Raw genomic sequence first — 23620 nt, 5'->3', positions numbered from 1 at the left:
CCTTACCTGAGCCTCCGTGATTGATCATCTCACCGGAACTGTTAACTCGTCCTCCAATCGCAGATCAGAAACAGTGGCTGGCCTCTTTTGAACGACAATTCAGTCGGAGGTCTTTCAGAGCAGAAGAACCGATGTGGCCTCTTCCCTGTATGGTTTCATGCCACCAGGCCCATCTGACCTGAGCTAGAGCGAGAGTTTTCCGGTCCGAAGGACCAATCTGTCATAGGAAAAATAAACTTTAAAAATGATCAGTACAAGGTAGGTTCAGGTTAAGGCACTTTAATCTTGCAGCAAGGAGCCAAAAACGTGCTAATACAGAGTTTGTCTAACGAGAATCAGGAAGTGCAGATATTTTTATACATTTTCTAATAAGACATTGCCTACCAAACTGACGTAACAGATCACAAGTTTTAACATCATCATTACATAGCAGCTGTTTGTCCATGACTTTCTGCTTGCACTATCAATTTTATGAAAAACTTCCTAAGAAAAACAACGTGGCCTTGGTAACCACCAGTTAGATACAACTTCCCACTATGTTATGTTACCATTCAAGGTACTATAGCTAATTCGAGCACAAAGTAAGTACAGATTCTTCAAGCAGTCTTTTGTTTTATGTATCTCTTCTTTTCCGCAGCTGTGCATGTTCTCATAACACGAACAGAGCTGATTGTTCATATTCAGTCATATTATAGAAAACAGTATTGTTCTATTCATTCATTTCCTGACCTAGCAGATAATCACCTGCTTCTCAGTACATTTCCAAAAGGCATAAACATGAATTTTGCTGTGCTAGCAAATACTAGGTCAGGGTACATCTTGCAGTTTCAGAAAGCATACTGTGGTTTGAAAAATCATCTTATAATTTCATACAGAATTAAGCTGTACATAAAATAGAATGAAATGTGTTAACTCTTTTAGCTTCTAATAAGCATTAGACATATATAAAAATGAATATTCTTCTGACAATGGGGAATCTGTTTCAGAGCAGCGATATCCTCTGAGAGATGTACCTGTCCCTTCAAGCCATTCTGTTGATGTTGCAGCAGATGTTTAGATTCTTAGGCTAAAGAATTTTTGTACAGCACAGCTGCTGTACTATTTACTACTGTTAAAGTGAGGCTTTTCGGTTAGTGTTCTTCTACATTTTTTCATCTTAGACTGTCACTTTGTTAAAATGTGTATCTGTTTCTGTGTTGACCTTTGTTTGTCTACTGTTTAACCATGTTTTGCAGTCAGACCTGGTAAATAAGATATCTTCTTTCATACTATGTTGCTTGATAGTATGTGGCTAGAGCTTTACTCTCTGGGCCTCTGCTAAAGATCATCTCTACCCATTCTGACCTTTCTTGGTTAACAAGTGGAAATAAATAATAGCTAATCAGTAAACTAGTAAACTAATATTCATAAGCTGGCAGTTTCTCTCCTTGTGTCTAGCTGGCAGTTTCTCTCCTTGTGTCCTCTTTTATTACTACACACTCAATGATTTGTATGAGCAAACTCAAGGAGCCATATATGTTATGGTAACAGAGAGCTGATTGGGTTTCGAATTTTAATTAATACTTATGTCAGTCAGCCATCTTGTGTGTTGGCACTTCAGTACCTCCAACATGAGCATAAGCCACAAGTGTTTTCAAGGTTGATGTACCTGGTAAGCCTTTCACTACAAGCCCATTTTGCTGCACCACAGAGCCTCCCTCTTTCCCTCCCCCCAGGAATGGAAAACTTGACCTAAGACTGCTTCATCTTATTCTATCTTATCCCCTTGTTGACCTTCAGCCATTAGACAGGCATATCAAGCAGGGGTTGCCAGTGCATACAGTACTATTGTGACTGTACCAGCATGCTGCCCTGACTACACTGCTACTTTTTATTTTGTCATCTCCACTTATTTATTTTATTTTATTTTTTGACTTGGTTCTTTTCACTATGCTTTTGGCCTATTTTTAATGGGAAACCAAAGGTAGAATTTATACAGACTTTAAGAAATGTGACCATTGCACTGAGTAAATGTATTAATTCATTCATTTATTCATTCACTAAGTAGATAAATGAAAAGGTCTTCAGACACTTTTCAGCATTGGCCTGGGTCGCAAGGCTAAGGTTAATTGCAATGTATAGGGACAGTTTAAAGTAGCCAAATAATTGACATGTTTGTGGGCAGTGGAAGAAAACTAGACTATCTTGGGAAAACCCATACAAACATGGGGAAACTTGCCACATTAACACTGAGTGAAAGACAGAGCTAACCCTGGAACTGTGGGGCAGAGGTCTTATCAGTGAACCAGTAGCTGGAATTTTAATACCCAGCTACATAACCACTAACTCAGGCATGTTAGGAGTGTAGCACGTGTTGTAGTTTTAGTAGTAAAACATGGGTTCATGCATCTGGCACAGGACAGAACCCACAGTCTTTGCTTATTCTGGTTGTCAGCTGTAAATGATAGAGAAATAAGGGTAGAAAAGGTATATGACACTTAATAGCTAACATAAATTTCCTTTTTTTTTTCAGAAAAATCACGGACTTTGATTTAAACAACAAATTGTATAATACAAATTTAGTACAGTCCTCATGCATGGTGCACTTATCAAATCACACAGGTAACCGAATAAAAGTAGTAACTCCTTTAACGATTAAATACATACACACACACACACACACACACACACACACACACACACACACACACACACACACACACACAAAATGGGCACATCGTAAAGCTAAGGAATAGGAATCAAACATATAAAACAGCAACTATTTATGCTTTCCACAGAGAATATAAGAATCTCTAAACCCTACCTCGAATGATTGATCAGTACCAATGTTATCTCCTTTTTCCATCAAAAACATATCTCACAACGCAGTAAGAAGCTCATTCCATTCTCTCCGTTTTCACACGACTTTCCTGTTGCATATTCTTAATGAATTCTGTTCCTCCTCATGATGTTTTAAAATAAGTTCCACTAAATTACTCACCTCTGGGCTACACTCTGTCTTCCATTTTTTAGCGATCACCTTCTTCCTTAATAAAAGAATTACCTCCACAGTCTTCTCCACCATCCCTGTATTCAACCATCTGAAGTCTATTCCTTTGAACCATCTTTTGAGAGTAAGGCCTGTTCCCTCCCTATCAAACAACTTGATAAGATTTTTTAATCCATTCTTCTAGGTTTACAACTTAGGCAGTCCCAAAAGTCAAGCTTCCAATTCCCCTTAGTTGTAAGCTACATTTCTAGCAACCTGCATTGCTCCCATGGAAAATTTTTGCAAGTCTCACTGGAGTATAAAAAATATTTATGAAGACACTTCCTGCCAGAGATCCTATTTAATTATCTGCATAAGTCTTGACCATATTTTCTCCAAATCTTCCCCATTTGTGTCTTTCCCCAAAAAACTAGTCAACTCCTCCACAATATTTTTGGCCGTACTTCTTTGTCAACTGCTGATGCACTGGCTGTGTAAAGCGAGAAAGAGTTAAGAACTATGGTATACAAGCTAACATGGTCAACAAATACCCTGTCCTTAATCTGAAATAAAATCCCAAACCACCTCCACCACTAAAAGGAAGGTGCCAGCCACTCAGTGTAATCGTCCCATCAGTTAAAGATAACCTAACTTGCAGTCGTACTTTAGCCAGAAACAACTCATCTTGCCCCATACCAGATCTAATCAATTTACAGATGGTTTGTATGCAATGTAATTTAATAAATAAATTCCCAATGATGTTCACAAACTTGCCTTTAACTTACGCACCTATCAACCTCACTAGTCTGGTAAGACTGTATGAATGGGAACAAACCGATCAGAAATCTCTTGGAGATGATTCAACAGCCTTGAAACTACACTGAACCCCTTAATGAGCACCAGGAACACTTTTGTAAGTCTAGGCCATAATAACACATTCTCATAAACAGGGTATCAGCGGAAACTATTTTCTTCACTTATCTAGAACAGTCCTTTCCCCTCGTACTAGACTAATCCAGTAGCACTCCCAACTCCACTCATCACACAATCCTGAGGAATGCATAAGTTTACCAAGTGAAACTCTAATTTTAAAACAAAATCAGAAAGATCATACCTTTTTAACCCTGCTGAGTAAATCCCTATAAATACTAAAAAGTACAAACCTCATCTTCAGTAGCATAAAATATGTAAAAAGTTATAGAACAGACCCAAAAGTAACTGAAGGTAAACTAGAAGCTGAAATCAGGCAGGAAAAGTACAGTCACACAAATAGTTCAATGTCCAACCCAGTAGTGTAGCAAGGGTGGGGTGAAGGGGGCAATTGCTTCAAGCGCAAAATGTAAGGGGGAGCAATTGAGAGCCCTTTTCTGTACAAAAATGGCATTATAGAAATGCACTTGAATTCAAGATTTTTTTTTATTTTACTTGCTCTTCGCTTGAAAAGCTGGGGGTTGTGGATTCTCTGCCATACTGTAGGTAACCAATCACACAGTAATGTAATTGGATGATTTTTTTTTTCTGCTGTTCACTTTATGAACTGTACAAATAATCACATTCACATAATGTGCATAAAGAACTGTTACTAGTGTTATAGAGGATTATAAAAGGATAATCATTCAAATCACTTGTCAACAGTCTTTGTCCAAATGTCTACAACTTGTCTTCAACACACATGGACACTTAACCAGAATGGCCAGAAATGCTGTTATACTAAGAGTATAGCATTCCACAGACAGAGTCTCTAGGCATTACTGTCTCTGTCTTTGTGAGGAACAGTGTTCTTGCAGGGTAGACTTCGTTGCAACACAATATTTTAATTTTTAGTACCTTTGAGGAAAGTGACTGTTGGGCAGAACATCACTGTCTTCCTGTGGTAACTCTGCCAAGCGAACAAATTTCTGCCCCAAAGCTTCCCCAGGGACACTTTCATGATATCTGCTTTCAGTTCATCTGGATTGCTAAATGTCTTTGCATCCCCTGGCAACATAAGTCTTACTGTAGCCTGGTGAAACATTTTGTACTTATTACCCATGATTTTCAGCAGTCCGTGAATTGGTATAAAATCAGCAGTTTTCTTTTGTATTTGACCTGAATAGTCCTGCTCAACATAAATTCTAGCCTCTTCAATAGAAATGTTGGCACCCAGCTTCTATAAGTTTGACAGCACATGTTCTCTGAGCATGTTGGTGCTAAAATGAACAATAATCTGCCTCGTGCTTCCATGCTGCACTCGTCCAGGAATCCATGCTGTTCTGTGGGCCATCTATCTATGCATAGATCTGCCAGCAGAAATTTTGTACAAATAGATAATTGTCTTTGGATAAACGACTTACAGTCCCTGCCCAGTAGCAGTTCAAGAACACCTGAAATGTAAATTATTTTTTCCAATCTATACTCTTGTTCAATAATAATGGCTTCCAGAAATTCTATCGTTGCTTCAGATGTAGCTTCCTTGGCTTTCATAATTTAATTTCCAGGTACTGGTGCCGGATTGCTTCCACATGCTCATTTATTGTCTCCGTAACCTCCCCAGTGATTTTACCATTCTTCTGGTTTAATTTATCCAAGTCTTTATGGATTTCTGGTACCATGATGGGAATGAACCCCTGTGTGAAGTCAGGGTATAATTCAGCTTCATGAAATTATAAGTGTTTCAGTCTTTGATGTTAGACAGAAGTGCTCTTCACAGCACCACAAGGTGGCCAGAATTGACTCCTGTAATTCATATGGAGTCACATGTATTGGCAGCATATCTAAATATGCCTGTCGATTCTTTTTTATTAGATCCATTGCTCTTACTACTATTGGAACTGGCTGGGTATCCTTCTTCTAGGCTGTTACAGCTTCTGCTTGCAAATCTTGATATTTTATTATGTATGTGTCTTTCTGTACATAAAACACTATAATCACTAGGGGTAATGATTTCAATGATCAATGCTACTTTTATCTCTCTTTTGTGGACTACTATGTTAGTTTTTTTCACATCTGATGTTTGAACTCTTGATAGTGGCAATCTCATGTGAGGTACATTTCATCAATCTCTTTCATGTTTGTGGTTCATGTTTCTAGTGCTTCTCAGCTACTTCTATATTGTAGTACTTGCATAATCTCCAGTGCAATAGTCTTGTCACATTAAAGTGCCTTTAAGTGTACAGGCCCTCTACCGTCAGTGTATCACACCCAGTGACAAGATATGTGAATGTTTCAAATTATTATTTTTTTTTGTATATAACTTATATTTGTCTGATTCTCCAATATACTCAATGGATTTTTGTAAACAAACATATATGTAGTCCATTATTCTGAGTTGCCATTCATTTTCAATTCATCTCTCCTTAACCATTCCAGTGTCAAATCTTGATGGACATCAGGTGGTTCTAGGAGATCTCTGTACTTACCACAATATTTATGCCTTTTCCAAACTTCTTTCCTTCTCCTTATATTCCTTTGTTTTTTGGCACATTTAGTTGTTGTGTGTGATTTTTGTCTACTTCTGGTTTGCACTTGGCACCAGATTCTTCTACTTCTTCTTTCAGCTTTTCCCGGTTAGGGGTTGCCTCAGCGGATCACCTGTCCGCTCATGATTGGCAGTGGAGTTTCACAGTGTCGAGTTGCCAGCCTGGTGCCCAACCTTCCACAGAAGGCGCACACACGCACGCCTAGTGCCATTTTAGAGTGTCCAATCCACCTATGGCATGTCTGTGGGATGTGGGAGGAAACTGTAGCACCCAGAGAAAACCCACGTGACCACAGGGAGGACATGCAGACTCCACACAGAAGACACCCCAGCCAAGGATCGAACCGGAGAATCTCTTGCTATGACGTGGCACCGCTAACCACCACACCACTGCTGCCACCCACTTGACACCAGATTGCTTCTGCCAAACTTGGCAGGTATGTCATCATGATTTAAAACTTTCACTATCTTTGGATCTGGTGAGATCAGCATATATGATTACAGTCCCACAACTGCAGATCTATACATATAATCAATTTAAAGGAGGCTCTAACCTCCTTCAGAATGAGCAATATATAATCTTGGTATACACTGATTTTTATATATCATTTGATAACCATGAATCATTTTTATTGTTTTCCGGTCTAACTGATCTAATACCTTTTCAGGACAATCGGTCAGCCCAAAATTGTAAGTTAGAACAGAAAGAGCAAATTGATTTATAGCCTGGAATTTATTACTAGATGTCAAAGCTGTTTTCAATATTTGTTTTAGTCTTCTGAAGCATTTCTTACTGAGTTTATTTGCATTTGTTCATGTTTTATTAAGAATGTTTCACCAGTTTCAAAATATTTATACACTCCCTCCTGCTCAAGTTCCTTTGTCGTATACCTATTCCAGATTAATATTTTCTTGGTACTGCAGCTCCCCTGCTTTAAACATTGCTTTTGCATGTTTATCAAGACCAGATGACATTCTTATATCATCTGAGAAAGTTTTAACCACTTACAGTTGTGCTTTCAACTATACATTTGATGAACTGTGCAATTTTAAGTTATCCAAAAAAACAGTAGATGAAATGTCTTTAAGCAAGATTGTTTTCTGGGAGCTAAATTGTAGCCATGATCTTATTGGTTAACTCATTGCATCCAAGTAATGCCTCCAAGTACATCTGCAGTTATCTCCTACTGACGCCTCTAGGTGTCAAATATTGCTTGTTAATTCCAAAACCATGCTTATCCACAAGGTTTTAAAAGATTTAATCTAAAGCTTACACAATGTAAAACTTAACTACTTTAATATTTAACCTCTGTCTAGTGCAGGTAAAGAGATATTGACTGTTTTTATGATATTAAATTGAGATATCATTTTCACATTTTTTGAAATATCTCAACAACCAAGTAACGCAGACAGAACTCCTTAGCCTCATATGAAAGCTCTCAGCTAGATGGGACAGACCCTGGAAATTATCGCCCCCATTAGCCTGACTAGTCTGATATATAAGACTATGGAGCACATCATCATTGACCTAATTAACAAGGATGTAGAGAATCTCCAAACTCTAGATCCCATTCAGTTTGGTTTTGTGAAAGGTAGATCATGCCTGCTTAACCTGGTTGACTTCTTTGAGTCAGTCACAAGAGCTATGGATGAAGGTAAGACAGTTCATACAGCCTACCTCGATCTGGCCAAGGCCTTTGATACCATTCCTTATGCAGGAATTCTAGATAAACTCACCAAACTAGGCATCAAGCCCTGTAGCGTTAGGTGGGTTGCAAATTGGCTCACAGATAGAACCCACAGTGTGAAAGTAGTGGACTCCAAATCAGACTGCCAACCAGTCATGAGTGGAGTTCCACAGGCATCAGTCCTGGGTCCTCTCCTGTTTGGCATCTACTTCTCAGAAGTCCAGGCCAACACGGAGGGACTCTGGCTGACCATGTTCGCAGACGACTGCAAGCTGGGAGCCATTATTAACTCCCCAAGTGATGCAGTCATCCTACAGAAAGGCCTCACTGAGACCAATGACTGGTGTCAAAACCATGACCTTAAGCTTAATGCCAAAAAATGCGTCATTATGCCCTTTGGGAAAAACTCGGTTCCCACTAATTACCACATCGATGGGAGCCCACTGAACACTGAAGGCATTATAAGAGATCTGGGGGCACCGGTTGACAGCAACCTCTCCTTCGACCACCACATTACTATTGTGGTCAGAAAGTCCTTCTGTGTGGCACATCTCATTACCAAGGGTTTTGCATCCAGGAGGAAAGAGGTCATCATTTCTCTCTACTCTTCCTTCATTAAAACAGTCATAGAGTATAATGCCCCATTTGGCATGTACCTCACTAGACACATGCAACAGCTGGAGAGGCCATAAATGTACCTCACGAAGAGGATCCTAGGCCTTAAACACTTGTTCTACATGGACAGACTCAAAAAACTCCAGCTATTCTTTTTCTCATATAGTCTACTAAGAGACGATCTCTGCTTGACTTACAAAGCCATGTCTGACACAGCTCTGTTAGAAATGCTACATCTAAAGAAATCCCAATCCCTCCACACCACACGCTGCAGAGACCTCAGCCTCATTACCACAATCAACAGAACATGCTGGAGGGACAGGTTCTTAGCCCAAAGACTGCCCTTGCTCTGGAATAGACTTCACATACATATCAAGCAGAGCACCTCACTGGTCCTCTTCAAAAGAAATCTTGAGTGGATGGGAAATAGAAAGTTTACCCCGGGGATCACTCCAGTGGCTCTACTTGGTAGAAGCACTGGGAACTAACATTGGGTGGCACAATGCCAGTGCACTTCTATGGGCTAGGCTTGTAAAGGTTCCAGGGCCATTAGCCTAGTACACACCTATGAACCTGTGAATAAAATGCTGCTGACAGTAGTTGAGATATTGTAAGTGGTTTACAAAATATTACAAATGTAGTAGTTACTGTTTACTGTGATTTATAAAATTCAGTGTAAAACCTAGAACCTAAAGAATACTGCCTCTGTGATAATAGTTTGTGCTGAAGGGTTTTCCATTTATACTTCTTTCGTAACCCCTATGGTTCCAGAGATATATGAAAATTTGTTTGAAATGTGAGGGCATAATTTGAGTCTGTCAGAAGGCTTAGGCTGTGCCCATTGGAAGTTACAGTGCAAACTTTCTGAGCCCCATTGCAGTGAATGAGTTTTAAGTAAACGGCTTAATGGATTAAGGGCAAGACAAAACAGCAGCAGTGACAGAATCACACTGGAATATCCCCCTTTGAATGTTTATCCTTTGGGTGATAGTTTCCTCTTTGTCATGGCTTAACTGCAGAGTGGTTTTCCACTATTGTTTGGTTGTTGTAATGTAATTGGTCAATGTGGGCTGTATCTTATGCATCTGTAAGCACGCCTTTATCCATGAATATGGGATGCTGTCAGATACTTTTTTGTAACTTATCCATGCCATACTTAGATTTTTCCCTTTTAAGAATTCTTTATTTATATAATAACAAATGATCCTTTGTTCCATACTACTTTCTTTTGTTACCATTTTGTTCTCAAGCCATGATTGAGTTTTTTCCAAATGATTATAAACTCTGTCAGCACAATTTCACTATAGAGTTTGTACGTTGTCAGAAGGCAAGTTATTGGTCTGTCGCAGATTTACTCTTAAGGGTGTCGTTTTTCCTGTTGTTAACCAGGTTGGTGTCTGTTCGGGATGTGCATGTAAGTAATTTTTACTCGGCGCTAAAACTTTGTGTAAAGATGTTAACACTTTTGGTCAGGAGTTATGTACTGCATCTGGGCATGGGGTATTCTAATTAGGAACTTATCTTAATTTTGTTTCAATTTATTTGCCCTTTACTTCATCCCATTTCATATCCTTTATGTTTTAACTCACTACTGTTTCTTTAAAATTTTCTGTTCATTCAACATTTTTGTTATGTTCCACAGGGTCTTAATAATTATTTCTCCAAAATGTGTCTATTTTTTTTCTGGTGGTGATTCTATTCCTTTTGCTGTGTTTCCCAGTTCTCTATAAAACTTTTTTGCATCATCAGTGAAATGCTTATTTTGTAGTTTTCCTTTGTTTATCTGTATATCTTCTACATTTTTCTGCCTGTACTGATATGTTTAGTTTATCATTCTAACCAGTGTAACTTTTCAATTGAGTATTCATCTTTTTTATTTCAAGAAACACATCCATTATTGTGACCTCCTTTTCAGTCAAGTCTTCTGCTGGATGTTGCAACTTGTCATCGGCGAGCATCTTCTCTTTAACAATGTTGGTATGATCTTAAGCAGATTTGAATATTTTGGTCCTGTCTGGACGTCATGTACCGCTCCACCATTCTTTATTCACTTCCTGAAGACTAAATACCTAATCTAATAGTTTAACAATCATTATAGGATCATAGGAGGTTACTAGGCTAATGGCCCTTGGGCCCTTAAAAACCTAGCCAAGAGTTTATCCCCAAAAAGAAACCTCAGTCAGCACCTGTTGCCCCTGTCAATGAAGGACACAGGTGGAACCCCCTGGTACAGATTTCTGGTTTCCCATCCAGTCATCAAGGTTGCGCTTGAAGAGGTTTAGCGAGGTACTCCATTTGACGTGTATGTAGCATATTAGATTCAGGCCTTTTGAGTGGATAATGCACAAGAAGTTAGACTTACGGATATGGAGTATCTCTAGTAGGGCAAGGTCCAAGATTGCCTTGTAGGTGAGACACACAGCACCTCTGAGCAATCTGTACGATACTGAGTAGAGTGATAGTGATTTGAGCCTATCTGCATAGGACAGGTTTTGGAGGCCATGGTTTCTCTTTGTGAGGTATTTCTGTGGCTTTTCCAGTTGGTGTAGATTTTTGGAGAGGTACATACCAAATGGGGCATTATACTCAACTATTGGTCTAATGATGGATGAGTACAGAGACGTAATAACCTCATTTTTTTTCTGGATGCAATCCCTTTACTTATGAGATGAACCAAGTAAAAGGCTTTTCTGACCACTGCTGCTACGTGATCATCAAATGTGAGGATGTTCTTCATCTCACATTGCTGCATTCCTTACATATGGGTAGTCCGCTGTCCTCGGTCGGCCCGAATACCAAAGTATTAGGCTGACGTTGGTCAAGGCGCTTAAAACTGACATCAGGACGTCAGGGTACAAAAGCGCATGACCGACGTCATTTCCTCAGTCTTTTTTGCCGCATGGTCCGATGCAGAAGCAGCGTTGCAAGTGCCGTTCGGCGTTCTGAAATTTTTCGAATTTGGAGTTTCAGACCGAATCCAAGTTGGCTAAGTACCCCGTTGGGGAATATTTTGGTTTTTTCTTGCCTCAGTGTTTTACCGGATGTCAGAAAAAGTGAATAACTGTATTTCTTGTGGGAAACAGATACCACATAGGGATTATCATTCTTTGTGTATTCCTTGTTTGGGGCCTGAGCACGACGTTGTTGGGTGTCGCTTTTGTGCTAGGTTCAATAAACGCACTATTAAGCGAAGGTTAGATTGTGCTAGGCTGGTCTTTGGGAAGCGGTGCAATTATAATATGCCGTCGGATTCTCCGGCGCCCGCTTCTGCGAAGAAGCGCAAAGACAAAGCAGTTAAACCCAGGCAAGATGAGTCGTCCGTTCCGGACGCCGGTTCTTTAGAGGCTTCAGTGGAACTGGTGGTTCCGACGGAGACTTCTCTGGAGTCTCAGGGGGAGACTTTGATTTTGCAGGAGGTGGTCTCTCAGGAGGCAGGTCAGGCTGAAGGGGCTTCTCAAGTTACTGTACTCCCCTCCCTTCCTAGGGTGGTTAGGCCTTCTCCTTCTGTTTCCAAGGCTTCTCCCAGAGGCAGGCCAGTTTTAGCTTCTGTTGGTGTCACTCCTAGTTCAGCAGGGTCTGTGCCTAAGAAGCACATGCTTAAAATGGCAGAAGATTTGATTACTCTGATTAGAGGTTCTTTGCCCCCTCCTGATAAGAGGCCTAGGGTGGAGCCAGAGTTGGGAAGTTTTGAGCAGGCTTCGGATGTTTCAGAGTCTTCAGCTGAAGACTTGCAGGAGTACTCTCCTTATTCTGATTCTGATGCAGATGATGCCACTCCTTCTGCTTCTCCTCCAGAGGATTTTTCTTTTTCAGAGACACTTCATTCTATGAGGGAACATTTTAAGTGGGAAGGTCAGGACTTCTCTGATTCTCGGAAAAGGCTTAGGGAATTTTTGTTGTTACCCCAGCATAGGCCCTTGGCTATACCCCCTGTTCTGGATGTTGTGGAAGATGTGTTTGCAGAGGCTTCACTTAATCCTGATTCTCTGCCTCCTGCTCCTGTTAAACCGGATAGGTATTACAGGGTGCCTGAGGCTCATAAATATCTTTATAAGAGTCCTAGGGCGGACCCAGAAACTATTAGTCAGGGACCTAAGGGTGTCAAGGCCTCTGTTGTAAAAATCCGGTTCCTCTTGATAAAGAAGCCAGAGCTTTGGATAGATGGGGAAAGAAGGTCTATACATCTTCTACCTTAGCTATGAGGGCTTTGAATTGCCAGTTTCATATGTTGAAATATCAAAACTTTCTTCTTTCTCAATTGAAGTCTAAGGTGGATGCTCTGGCGGAAGGCATTGAGTGTAAAGAATTACAAGATTTGGTGCATGTCTCTGAACAGGTGGGTAAGCATTCATTACAGTGTGGTTTTGATGCTGTGCAGGCCTCGTCTAGGGTGGCTGCCACTGGCTCAGTTCTTCGCAGGCACGCCTGGCTGAAGGATCAGAATTTATCTGACCATGTTAAGACAAGGATTTTGGATGCTCCTTTGCAGTCTGATGTGTTGTTTGGTTCACCTGTGGAGTCAGTCTTGAAGAAAATGGAAGACAAGGCTAAGTCTATGCAGGCTGTTAAAGATTTTTTGCAGTTCAGCCTCCGAAGTTTAGTAGGAATTGGCCTGCTAAGGGGTGGACGTATCCTTCTTATGATTCTCAGTCTAGGGGTAGATCTAGACGTGGTAGGGGCAGAGCTCAGAGTTCTTTCAGACCTAGAACAGGGAGTTCACCTGCACAATCTTCGGGGGAGGGCAGGGGCCAGTCCTTTCGTAAACAGGCCCATGACCTACTTTTTCAGCTGCCAGATCCTTCTTGCCTGGCAGCACCTTTGGGAGGAAGGTTAGCACTCTTCAAGGAAAATTGGATGTTGATTACCCAAGACAAATGGGTATTGGATATCATACACCAGGGTTACAAGTTTTATTTCCATACCTTGCCTCCTTTCAAAGGCATGCCGGACGTTCCTCCTCAGCAAAGACTAGAGGCTCACAAACAAATTTCTTTACTACTTCAAATAGGGGCCATACAACCGATCCCTCTGCCAGAAGTGGGCCTAGGATTTTATTCTCGCCTGTTTCTAGTACCAAAGAAAGGAAACACGTGGAGACCAATTTTGGATTTATCTATCCTCAACACATATCTGGACATTCCCAAGTTCAAAATGTTGACGTTACAACAGCTTTTACCTCTGCTGGGCAAAGATCACTGGATGGTGACTCTGGATCTCAAGGAAGCTTACCTTCATGTTCCTATCAGGCCCAGTTGCAGGAAGTATCTGCGTTTTCGGGCTGGGACTTCACATTATCAGTTCTCTGCATTGCCCTTTGGCTTATCTACTGCGCCCAGAGTGTTCACGAAGGTTCTGGCTCCAGTGGTAGCTTTCTTCAGGCTAAGAGGAATACAAATCTATCCTTATTTGGACGATTGCGTGATTCTGGCCCAAGAAAAGGACGAACTTCTTCATCATTTACAGTATGTGATGGCAGTGTTAAGATGCCTGGGGTATTCTGTGAATGAAATAAAGTCCAGTCTAGTACCCTCTCAGGACATGTGCTTTCTGGGTGTGAGACTGAATACAGCATCCCAGATGGCCTTTTTGACCCCGGACAAACAAAAGAAATCTTTCTCTTTACTTCCACCAATTGTCTCGTCAGTCCAGGCTGACTGCAAGGACAGTCCTTCAAGCCTTGGGGTTCATGGCATCTTGTATTCTGGTACTTCCCAATGCCAAACTGCATATGAGGAAGCTACAGTGGTATCTCAAGAATGTATGGACACAGCACTGCCAAGATTTGGACACTGTCATTCAGATAATACCTTGCATTCAAAAGGAATTTTTGTGGTGGGCTCAGGAATGTCACCTAAACAAGGGACTCTCTGTGACCCAGCCAGAGGCGAGTCAGGTTTTAACGACAGATGCCTCAGACAAAGCTTGGGGAGCTCATCTAAATGGAAACTGGGTACAAGACACGTGGCCTGCCAGACTTCAACATCTACATATCAACTTGAAGGAGATGTTAGCAGTCCAATTTGCATTGATAGCTTTCAAGGATTTACTTCTTCCAGGGCAGGTGTTGATTCAAACAGACAACACAACTGTCATGTGGTACATCAACAAGCAAGGGGGAACGCATTCTTATCCTCTATGCAGGCAAGCAATGATTTTTTGGGAGACTGCTCTCAGTTTACAGCTAAATCTTCAGGCAAGGTTTCTGCCAGGAGCACAGAACTCCTTAGCAGATGTGTTGAGCAGACAAATTATGGATCCCCACGAGTGGAAATTGGATCCTCATGTATTTCAGAGATTGACAGTGTTATGGGGAACTCCAGACATAGATCTGTTCGCTTCTCCACTGAATTACCAGCTGCCAAAGTTTTGCACAAAAAGGTTTCATCCCACAGCTTGGAAAGTGGATGCTCTTTCATTCAATTGGAGCAATCTTCACGTGTATGCCTTTCCACCTCTGCCTCTCCTCCCAAAGGTACTGCTGAAGGTCAGACAGGACAAGCCAAACATGATTTTAATAGCTCCAGATTGGCCTCGACAGCACTGGTACCCATTACTGAGAAGTCTGGTACAGGAGCCTCCATGGCCTTTGCCTTGATTCCTCACCTGCTGTCTCAGGAGAACAGTCATTTACTCAATGTCAAACTTCATTCTCTACATCTGACAGCCTGGCATATTCTGTTTTAAACCCTGGAGGGTCTCAGCTTCCACAACAAGTTTTGAATGTTATTTTGGAGGCCAGAAGGCCTAGTACAAGGAAAGTTTACGCAGATAAATGGAGGAGATTTTTCTTTTGGAGTACAGCAAAGGACTTTGATGTTTCTAAACCTAATTTAAGTGTTGCGCTTCAATACCTTACTGAGTTATTGGACAAAGGTTTGTCCTTCTCTTCTATAAAGGTTCATGCTGCAGCAATTTCTGCTCACTATGACTGTGACCCACCATTATTTTCTCAGCCTTTGTTTAAGCAATTCCTTAGAGGGGCAAAGAATATAAGACCCCCACGTAGAGCTCCTACTCCTGCTTGGGATCTTAATTTTGTGTTGGAGAAACTCACTCTACAACCTTTTGAGCCTGCAGCATCGGCAGAGTTGAAATATTTATCATGGAAGACTGCTTTTTTGTTGGCCATTACCTCTGAGAAGGGTTTCTGAATTACAGGCCCTTATGGCAGTTGAGCCTTTCTTAATTTTCCACAAGGATAGGGTGTCTTTGCACTAACCCTTCTTTTATGCCTAAAGTGGTTTCTAGTGTGGCTTTAAACCAAACTATTCATTTGCCTACTTTTTATGCAAACCCCCAAAATAAAGGGGAAAGGATTTTGCACACTTTGGATATACACAGACAGTTGCGATATTATTTGAGCAGAACTAAAGGGTTCAGGCAGGCTCAGCAGTTGTTTGTTTCTTTTGCTTTGGGTTCTCAGGGCAAACCTGTTTCAAAACAAACTATTTCTAAGTGGATTGGTTTTAGTATTGCTTTCTGTTATTCCCATCATGGTAAGGAGATTCCAGCTGGGATTAGGCCTCATTCCACTAGGGCTACTGCCACTTCTACAGCTTTTAAGGGGGTGGCTACTAAAGATATTTTGGAAGCAGCTACTTGGAGTTCAGTGCATACTTTCTCTAAGCATTACCACCTTCCACTTTACTCTAAATCTAGGGCTGGATTTGCCACTGCAATTTTACAGGGCATTTTGGCAGCTCCTAATGCTTTATAGTTTTGCCATCCTCCCTTACCTCTGCTTTGGGATTCTACCCATATGTAAGGACTGCAGCAATGTGAGATGAAGAACATAGTACAGTTTTGTACCTACCATAAATGTAGATGTTCGAAGATCCACATTGCTGCAGTCCAATTTACCCTCCCTCCTTCCCCTCTGTTTTGAAGGTGGTGGTGTGGTTTGTGTTGTACATATTGTAAATATGGTTAGTGCACGGGTGGTTGGTTAGTTTTTGCTGGTTTTTGGCTTTGGCCTTTCTTGTTAGGGCCTTCTGACATCTGGGGCAAGAAAAGACTGAGGAAATGACGTCGGTCATGCGCTTTTGTACCCTGACGTCCTGATGTCAGTTTTAAGCGCCTTGACCGACGTCAGCCTAATACTTTGGTATTCGGGCCGACCGAGGACAGCGGACTACCCATATGTAAGGACTGCAGCAATGTGGATCTTCGAACATCTACATTTATGGTAGGTACAAAACTGTACTTTATCAACCTGAGTACTCAGGTCTGTCACCACAGGTTGTGTGTTTAGGCAGTTCCTGTTAATGTGGTAATCAGTAGGAGCTGTGTTTCTGCCGAATGGTATGAGGACACATCTTTCTGTGTTTAGTTTAAGGCCATGACTTTGGCATCAGTCATTAGTTGCTGTGTGACCCCCTTGCAGTATGTTAACATCATTTGGGAAGTCAGTGGCAGCAGACAACTTAGTCTTCTGCAAACTTGGTGAGCCACAGGCCTTTTGTCTTTGCCTGGACCTCTGAGAAGTATATGCCAAACAATAGAGGTCCCAGGATAGATACCTGGGGAACTGCACTAATGAAAGGTGTACTATTGGATGTGGAGGCACCTATTTTGACCTTGAGGGTCCTGTTGGTGAGCCAGTTGGCTACCCACCTGATGAGATAGGGATTTACACCAAGTTATGCTAGCTTTGTGATGATACCAGAGTGGGGGAATGTGTCAGAGGCCTTGACCAAGTCAAGGTAAGCTGTATGTACTGACTTTCCCTCGTCCTGGGCCTTGGTAATAGTCTCAAATAAATCAACCAGGTTCAACAGGCAATATCTGCTCTTGATGAATCCAAACTGGGTGGGGTCAAGTGCTTGGAGATTGCTATGTCCTTGTTTATAAGATCCATAATAATATGCTCCATGGATTTACAGATCAGACTTGTCAAGCTAATAGGGTGATAGTTACCAGGGTCAGTAGTGGCACCACCTTTGTGCAGGGGGATGATAATGGCAGTTCTCCACCCTGTTGGGATGAAGCCTGTACTTAGGGAGTGGTTGAATGGCGAAGCCAGTTCTTGCTGGAGATGGTGCAGAATACAGCCTGAGATACTGTCAGGTCCCATGGAAGCCGTGTTCTTTGCCTTATGGCTTTTAACACTTGATCTACAAAGATGTGAAGTGCAGGACAAGTATCGGGGATGTGAGAAGGGCCTTTAGGGGGGACAGAGGGGGTGAAGTTTGTGCTGAACCTATCTGTTAGCAGGTTGGCTAAGTCAACAGGATCAGTATAAGTGGTACTGTTAAGTACTAATTCAGAATAAACCTGGACTTTCTCATGGAGGTTCCTGGCATAAGTGAAGAAGGCTTTGTGGTTTCCCTTTGTTTCGGAGGCTAGTTTCAATTCATAATTGGCTTTGGAGGTTTTCACTAGTGATCTAATTGCTAGATGAGGCTCAGGAGGGAGTTTTTCCAATTTGGAATTTGTTCCTTTTTACCCTTGGACAACAGTTTCTTCCTTTTGTTGTAAAGCCTTTTGATTGGGCAGCCGCTGTGGTGCAGCAGTTAGTGTTGTCGCCTCACAGCAAATGGCTCTCCAGTTCAATCCTCGGCTGGGGTGCTTTCTGTGGTGAATCTGCATGTCTTCCCTGTGGTCGCGTGGGTTTCCTCCAGGTGCTCCAGTTTCCTCCCACATCCCAAAGACATGCTGTAGGTGGATTGGACAGTCTAAATTGGCCCTAGGTGTGCGTGTGTGTGCCTTCTGTGCAAGATTGGGCAGCGGGCTGGCAACTCGACAATGTAAAACTCCACTGCCAATCATGAGTAGACAGGTGATCCGCTGTGGCGACCCTTAACCAGGAAAAGCCGAAAGAAGAAGAAGAAGAAGTTGTAAAGCCTGTTGATAGAGGATGTTCACCAAACAGGTTTGTGTTTCCTTGAGGAACAGATTTTAGTTCTGTTTGGTATGGCTGAGTCCATGCAGTTGTACAGGTGCTTGTATACTGCATTGGCATACTGTTCAGCATAGTTGCCTGCATCCTCTGAGGGGGACAGTGGTGTGAAGCTACCAGATACCCTCCCTTAGGAGGTTGTAGTCAGCTTTTGAGAAGTTTTTTAGCTTGATTACGGCTGGGGGGGGGGGGGTAGAAACTTTGAACGAGACAGTCTAATGATCTGAGCTAACCAGGAAAGAACAGTGCCTCATAATACCATAAGTTCCCCAGCTTACATCAATTTCCTTGCATGTGTACATAAGATAGTAGAGTGGTGCAGTGATTAGCCTTGCTACCTCATAATGATTATTTTTTTTCAGGAGATTTACTAGCTGAGGTGCCTTCTTTGTGAAGTTTTCATGTCCTTACTGTCTCTACATGGATCGTTTGATGTAGAGTGTACTTTACTTCTGCATCTCAAGTACTTTTTAATATCTGAATTGTCATTCTTCCAATTTACCCATAGTTGTGCGTGTGTGAGTATTTATACTTTCTCCAGTGGGCTGCCATACCATGCAGGACTGGAATTATGCTTTACTCTTGTTGCTGGCTTTGTGTTAACCACAGCCCTGAGTTAGGGCATAGTGGGAGTTGGAAAATTATTGAGCATTCATTTGTTCTATAATTATCTGCTTAATCTAATTTGGAGAGCTGATGTCCATTATGGTACTCAGTAGGCATTAGGCTGAGAAAGTAGTCGTGAACAGGGCAATAACCCATTACAGATGAATGAGCTTACAGATACACATTTAATTTATGTAATATATTTCTGCATTTGCAAGTACCCGTTTTGAGGTGTAGCTAAGAGAAATGTTTGATTAAATGATTTGTGTAGAATTGTGAAGCATACAGGGAGAGGATAATACCCAGATTTGCTGAGTAAAGTCCTTGTGCTGCCCATTACTATAAATTGCCTGGCATCATATCTCTCAATTGCAATGATTTAGGTGTGGCACTTTGATTTTGGTTGTCAGATTTAAACTTTTCCTCCTAAATGTTTCTCATAAAGTCGGACCTGTTTATGGGTATGTCCCTTATTAAATAAATAAACAAAGCCTATAGAAAGACTTCCTACCACTAACTATATAGGACCTCAGGTAAAAAGACATTTTATTGTGGAAAAATCAAAAAGTGCCGCTTTTCCTGACCCTCTGATTTGATTTCTAAAGGCCAGAGCTATGATTTTTAATTCTAGGAAGTTGAAAGGTATGCCTGGCATGAATGCCACAGGTTGTTTGATTGATAAAATGGTGAAAGACACTGGTATCTTTGGACTATATAGACAGGCAGGTATGCAATGTGCTGTTACATTCCAGAGGTGTGTTAAATGATTGGGGGGAAGTGGTGCCTCTGTGTTACAGAATTTCCACGGGATGCTAATAAACCAGAACCTACATTCACCTTTTGCATTATAACACTTTAATTCTATATAAAAAGTTGTCTATCTTTCACTGTAAAATATTTCTTAGTATCTTAATTTGGCTTTTAGCCTGAAGACTTGTTCGTTTGTGATATGGAAGAACATGAAATATCCAGTCCTCCACCACATAAGAAACTGAAAAAAAGCCAGTGTACCCCCCTCTTCATGAATGCTTACACTATGAGAGGTAAGACGTATAAAAGAGTAAGTATAAAAAATAATTCTCACTGAAGGACAGATAAACAGTGAAAATGTGTCCTTATCATAGTACATATGACTAAACATCCTGTAGAGGAGTTATGTATTCACCACTACCAGAACATGTAGTATTATTTGTCTAGAGATATTTTTAAGGTAATCAAGGTATTTTAGTTTTAAAAGTCTGTACTAGTATATTCCATTATTTAACTGTGCAACTTGAAGTGTCACGTTAACCTTTTATTTATGCTATTTTTAACTTTAGATAGCCTCAAGTGGTTATTTAATTCTTTAACTTAACATGTTCAGCTTCATTGCCTATCATATCTCTCAACGTGTTCATAGGTAGGTACTAGGCTATCTGCCCGAAGGCATTTATAAGCCTAGCCAGAATGTGTTGGCTTTCACCGCCCCCTTAGATTAGTTCCCTATGCCTCTGTCCAGCAGAGTCACTGAAGTGATCCCTGGGGTAAACTTTCTGTTTCCCATCCACTCGTCAAGGTTTCTCTTGAAGAGTGTTAGTGAGGAGCTCTGCCTAATGTAGATTGGAATCTTGTTGCAAAGCATGGGAAGTCTCTGGGACAGGAATCTATCCCTCCAGCACATCCTATTTATTGTTGTGGTGAGGTTTAGATCCCTTGAGCGTGTGGCTCGAGGGGATATGGTTTTCTTTATATGGAGCATGTCCATCAATTCTGGGTTGGATATGGCCTTTTATGGCAGGCAGAGATCACCTCTGAGTAGGCAATATGCCACCGAGTACAGTTGGAGTTTCTTCAGTCGAGCTGCGTAGGGCATCTGTTTGAGGCCTGTGATCCTCTTGGTGAGGTACTTCTGTGGTCTTTCCAGCTGTTGCAGGTGTCTTGTAAGGTACATCCCAAATGAGGCGTTGTACTCTATGATGGGTCTGATGAGTAGAGGGGCACAATGACCTCTTTTGATCTGGATACGAACCCTTTTGTGATTAGGTGGGCCACATAGAAGGATTTTCTAACCACTTTGGCAATGTAATTGTCAAAGGAAAAAAACTTCAAAGACCAAGTCACGTTAGGTTCAAGCAAGGCACCCTTTATTACTTGCAGCAAGGAGACAAAGCATGTATCCACAGGGTTTGTCTAAATGATTAATGACTAGTAGGTTATACTTATACAGTTCTCTTCCTGTCACATAGAAAATGTTACATTCTATTGCTGACGTAGTTAGACACAGCTTTCTGTATGTTCTACAGAAAATATTGTTAGACTTATTGCTGACCAAGTTAAAATATCTGTCATTCTGCAAAAACATTTTGAGAAAAACAACCTGGCCTTGGGTTTATGTCAGTCCATTTCAGCATTTCAGTTCTTCTATTGTACTGTTCTAATACATGTGTTACATTTTACCTAGATTCAAGGTACATTTCTAGCTTTAGTACAAGTAATGCTGACTACGGTTTAAACTTTCAAGCATCTTTTGTTTTCTTTATCAATAGCTTCTAGCAGCTGCATGTTTTCTCATGACATAAGCAGAAATCAATATCCCTATGTTAATTTTCATGACATTAGCAGAAATGAATTACTTCTTGTTATTTGCTGACATTAGCAGAAAATAGAATGCTTCTTGTTAAGTTTCTAATGGCTGTGCACTGCAGATTCATGCAGCGTGAACAGAATAAATGTATTAACCCTTTTAAATCTCGAATGCACTAAATGCACTAAGCGTGCATATTACTATTACATATTTTTCTAACATGTCCCCCCTTTTAATACTTTTATTCTACTTTCAAGATAAGCATAAACAGTTTTTCTTCCCCTAACCTCTTCCTACTCAGGATTTGCAGTTAAGAGAGTCATTCCGTTTAAACTTATGAAAGCCTTTTCAGATTTTTAACAATTCTTCAAGTTCAGTACCTTGGTATACGGTTTCTGAAACTGACATGTCTACAAAGTCTTTAATCAGTCTTTTCATGCAGGGGATGCAGCAGCACACACATACCACCAGTAGGATCATTCCTACACAGATGGCAATCAGGATGTTCATCAGGATATTGCCCCACCCCTCAAACAATCTCTGAAAAAAGTCTGTCAATGGATTTGGTCCTGGTTTGGTCATGGCTGACACCTGCTGAATTACCTCAAGATGATTGTCTATCTCGTGTTTGTGGTCAGGAATATGCGAACAGCACTCCTCCTGGATTGAAGCGCACGTACCTCCTTTCGCCGCTAGGGTGAAGTCGAGAGCCATGCGGTTTTGAAGCACTACAGTTCTCATGGCAGTCAGTTCATCAGTCACCAATTCTAGGGCGGAAAAGGTTGCATTACTCATTATTTCGAGAAGTTTAGACAATTTTCTCAGTTCCCAGATTGATTTCGTTGCTCCATATGCTGGCAGTACACCTGCCTACGAGATGATGTATCACCCAAGTCCATATGTGACAGTCCATTTTTCCCTAAGCTCATAGCATGATGGTTTTTCCAACCCGCATTGATTTGCCCCACTGGATTGACAGGCTTCTTGATTTCTCATCGAACATTTCAAATTTTTCCTTGAGGCAAAACTGCTGTGTGTCGTATGGCCAGAACCAGGTACCCAAAATAACAACTGCCGGACCAATTCTCAGGTAACCACTTGTATGCTTTCCTATCACATACAAAATAACAGTCTTCTACTTTGGTAGTAACTTTACTATGTCCTGGCTCTGGATGAAACATTTTATGTCTATCATAGACAGTTGTCTATAAAGGTCAGCATTATGTTTTACTTCATCAGTTGTCCTATGCATCAGTTCAACAAATGAATCATAGCTCGTGTTGCAATAGGACCCTGTGTTATCAGTCTTATTGTAGCATCTATAAGGAACAGTCACATTGCAATTGCTCCAACCCACCTGAACTGTATCATTTTTGTAAAAACACACAGTCCCCTTCTGTCGAACAGACAAGTGCAATGCTACTTTATCTTGTGATGTGATATCTGATGTATCATAGACTAAGTTTTTCCAGGTTTTGTTGGCTCCTAGGGGGACTGAAGTTAACAATAACCCCCCCCCCCCCGTATGCTTTTGGCAAAGCTGTGCAAATCCAGCAATTCGAAACATTGAAGGTCTCAGCATACACATATTTGATTGCCTGGTAAGTGTTGAAGTTTGAGTGCCACTCTGCATACAACTCTGCATGCTTGTTCAGTCCAGTTTGTGTGGCTGTGAAAAGGAGTGGCCACAACAAAAAGATTATTGTCATTAGTACAGTCAACAGGATGGTTATGCAATACTTCCGAGGAAACGGTTGTTCTGCATTCCTGTTTTCTCCGACTCTTCCGAATAGGTACATCTGGATCTTACTGGATCCGGTCATCT

General features: G+C 41.2%; 1 protein-coding gene across 5 annotated transcripts in view; it reads left to right on the top strand.

Moving 5' to 3' along the window:
* LOC122811078 (APAF1 interacting protein) overlaps positions 1 to 23620 on the top strand; it is a 791984-nt gene that overhangs the window by 560064 nt on the left and 208300 nt on the right. For all 5 annotated transcript variants that reach the window (XM_044082644.1, XM_044082647.1, XM_044082643.1 and 2 more), the window contains one exon: positions 20158 to 20275. In XM_044082644.1, the coding sequence (XP_043938579.1) occupies positions 20158 to 20275 (118 nt within the window). The remainder of the gene's footprint in view (positions 1 to 20157; positions 20276 to 23620) is intronic.

The sequence above is a fragment of the Protopterus annectens genome, chromosome 9.part0 (assembly GCF_019279795.1).
Source record: "Protopterus annectens isolate FY-2018-M chromosome 9.part0, PAN1.0, whole genome shotgun sequence".
Taxonomy (NCBI): Eukaryota; Metazoa; Chordata; order Ceratodontiformes; family Protopteridae; genus Protopterus; species Protopterus annectens.
Note: the sequence above shows the minus strand (reverse complement) of the source record. Positions and strands in the feature narration are given on the sequence as shown.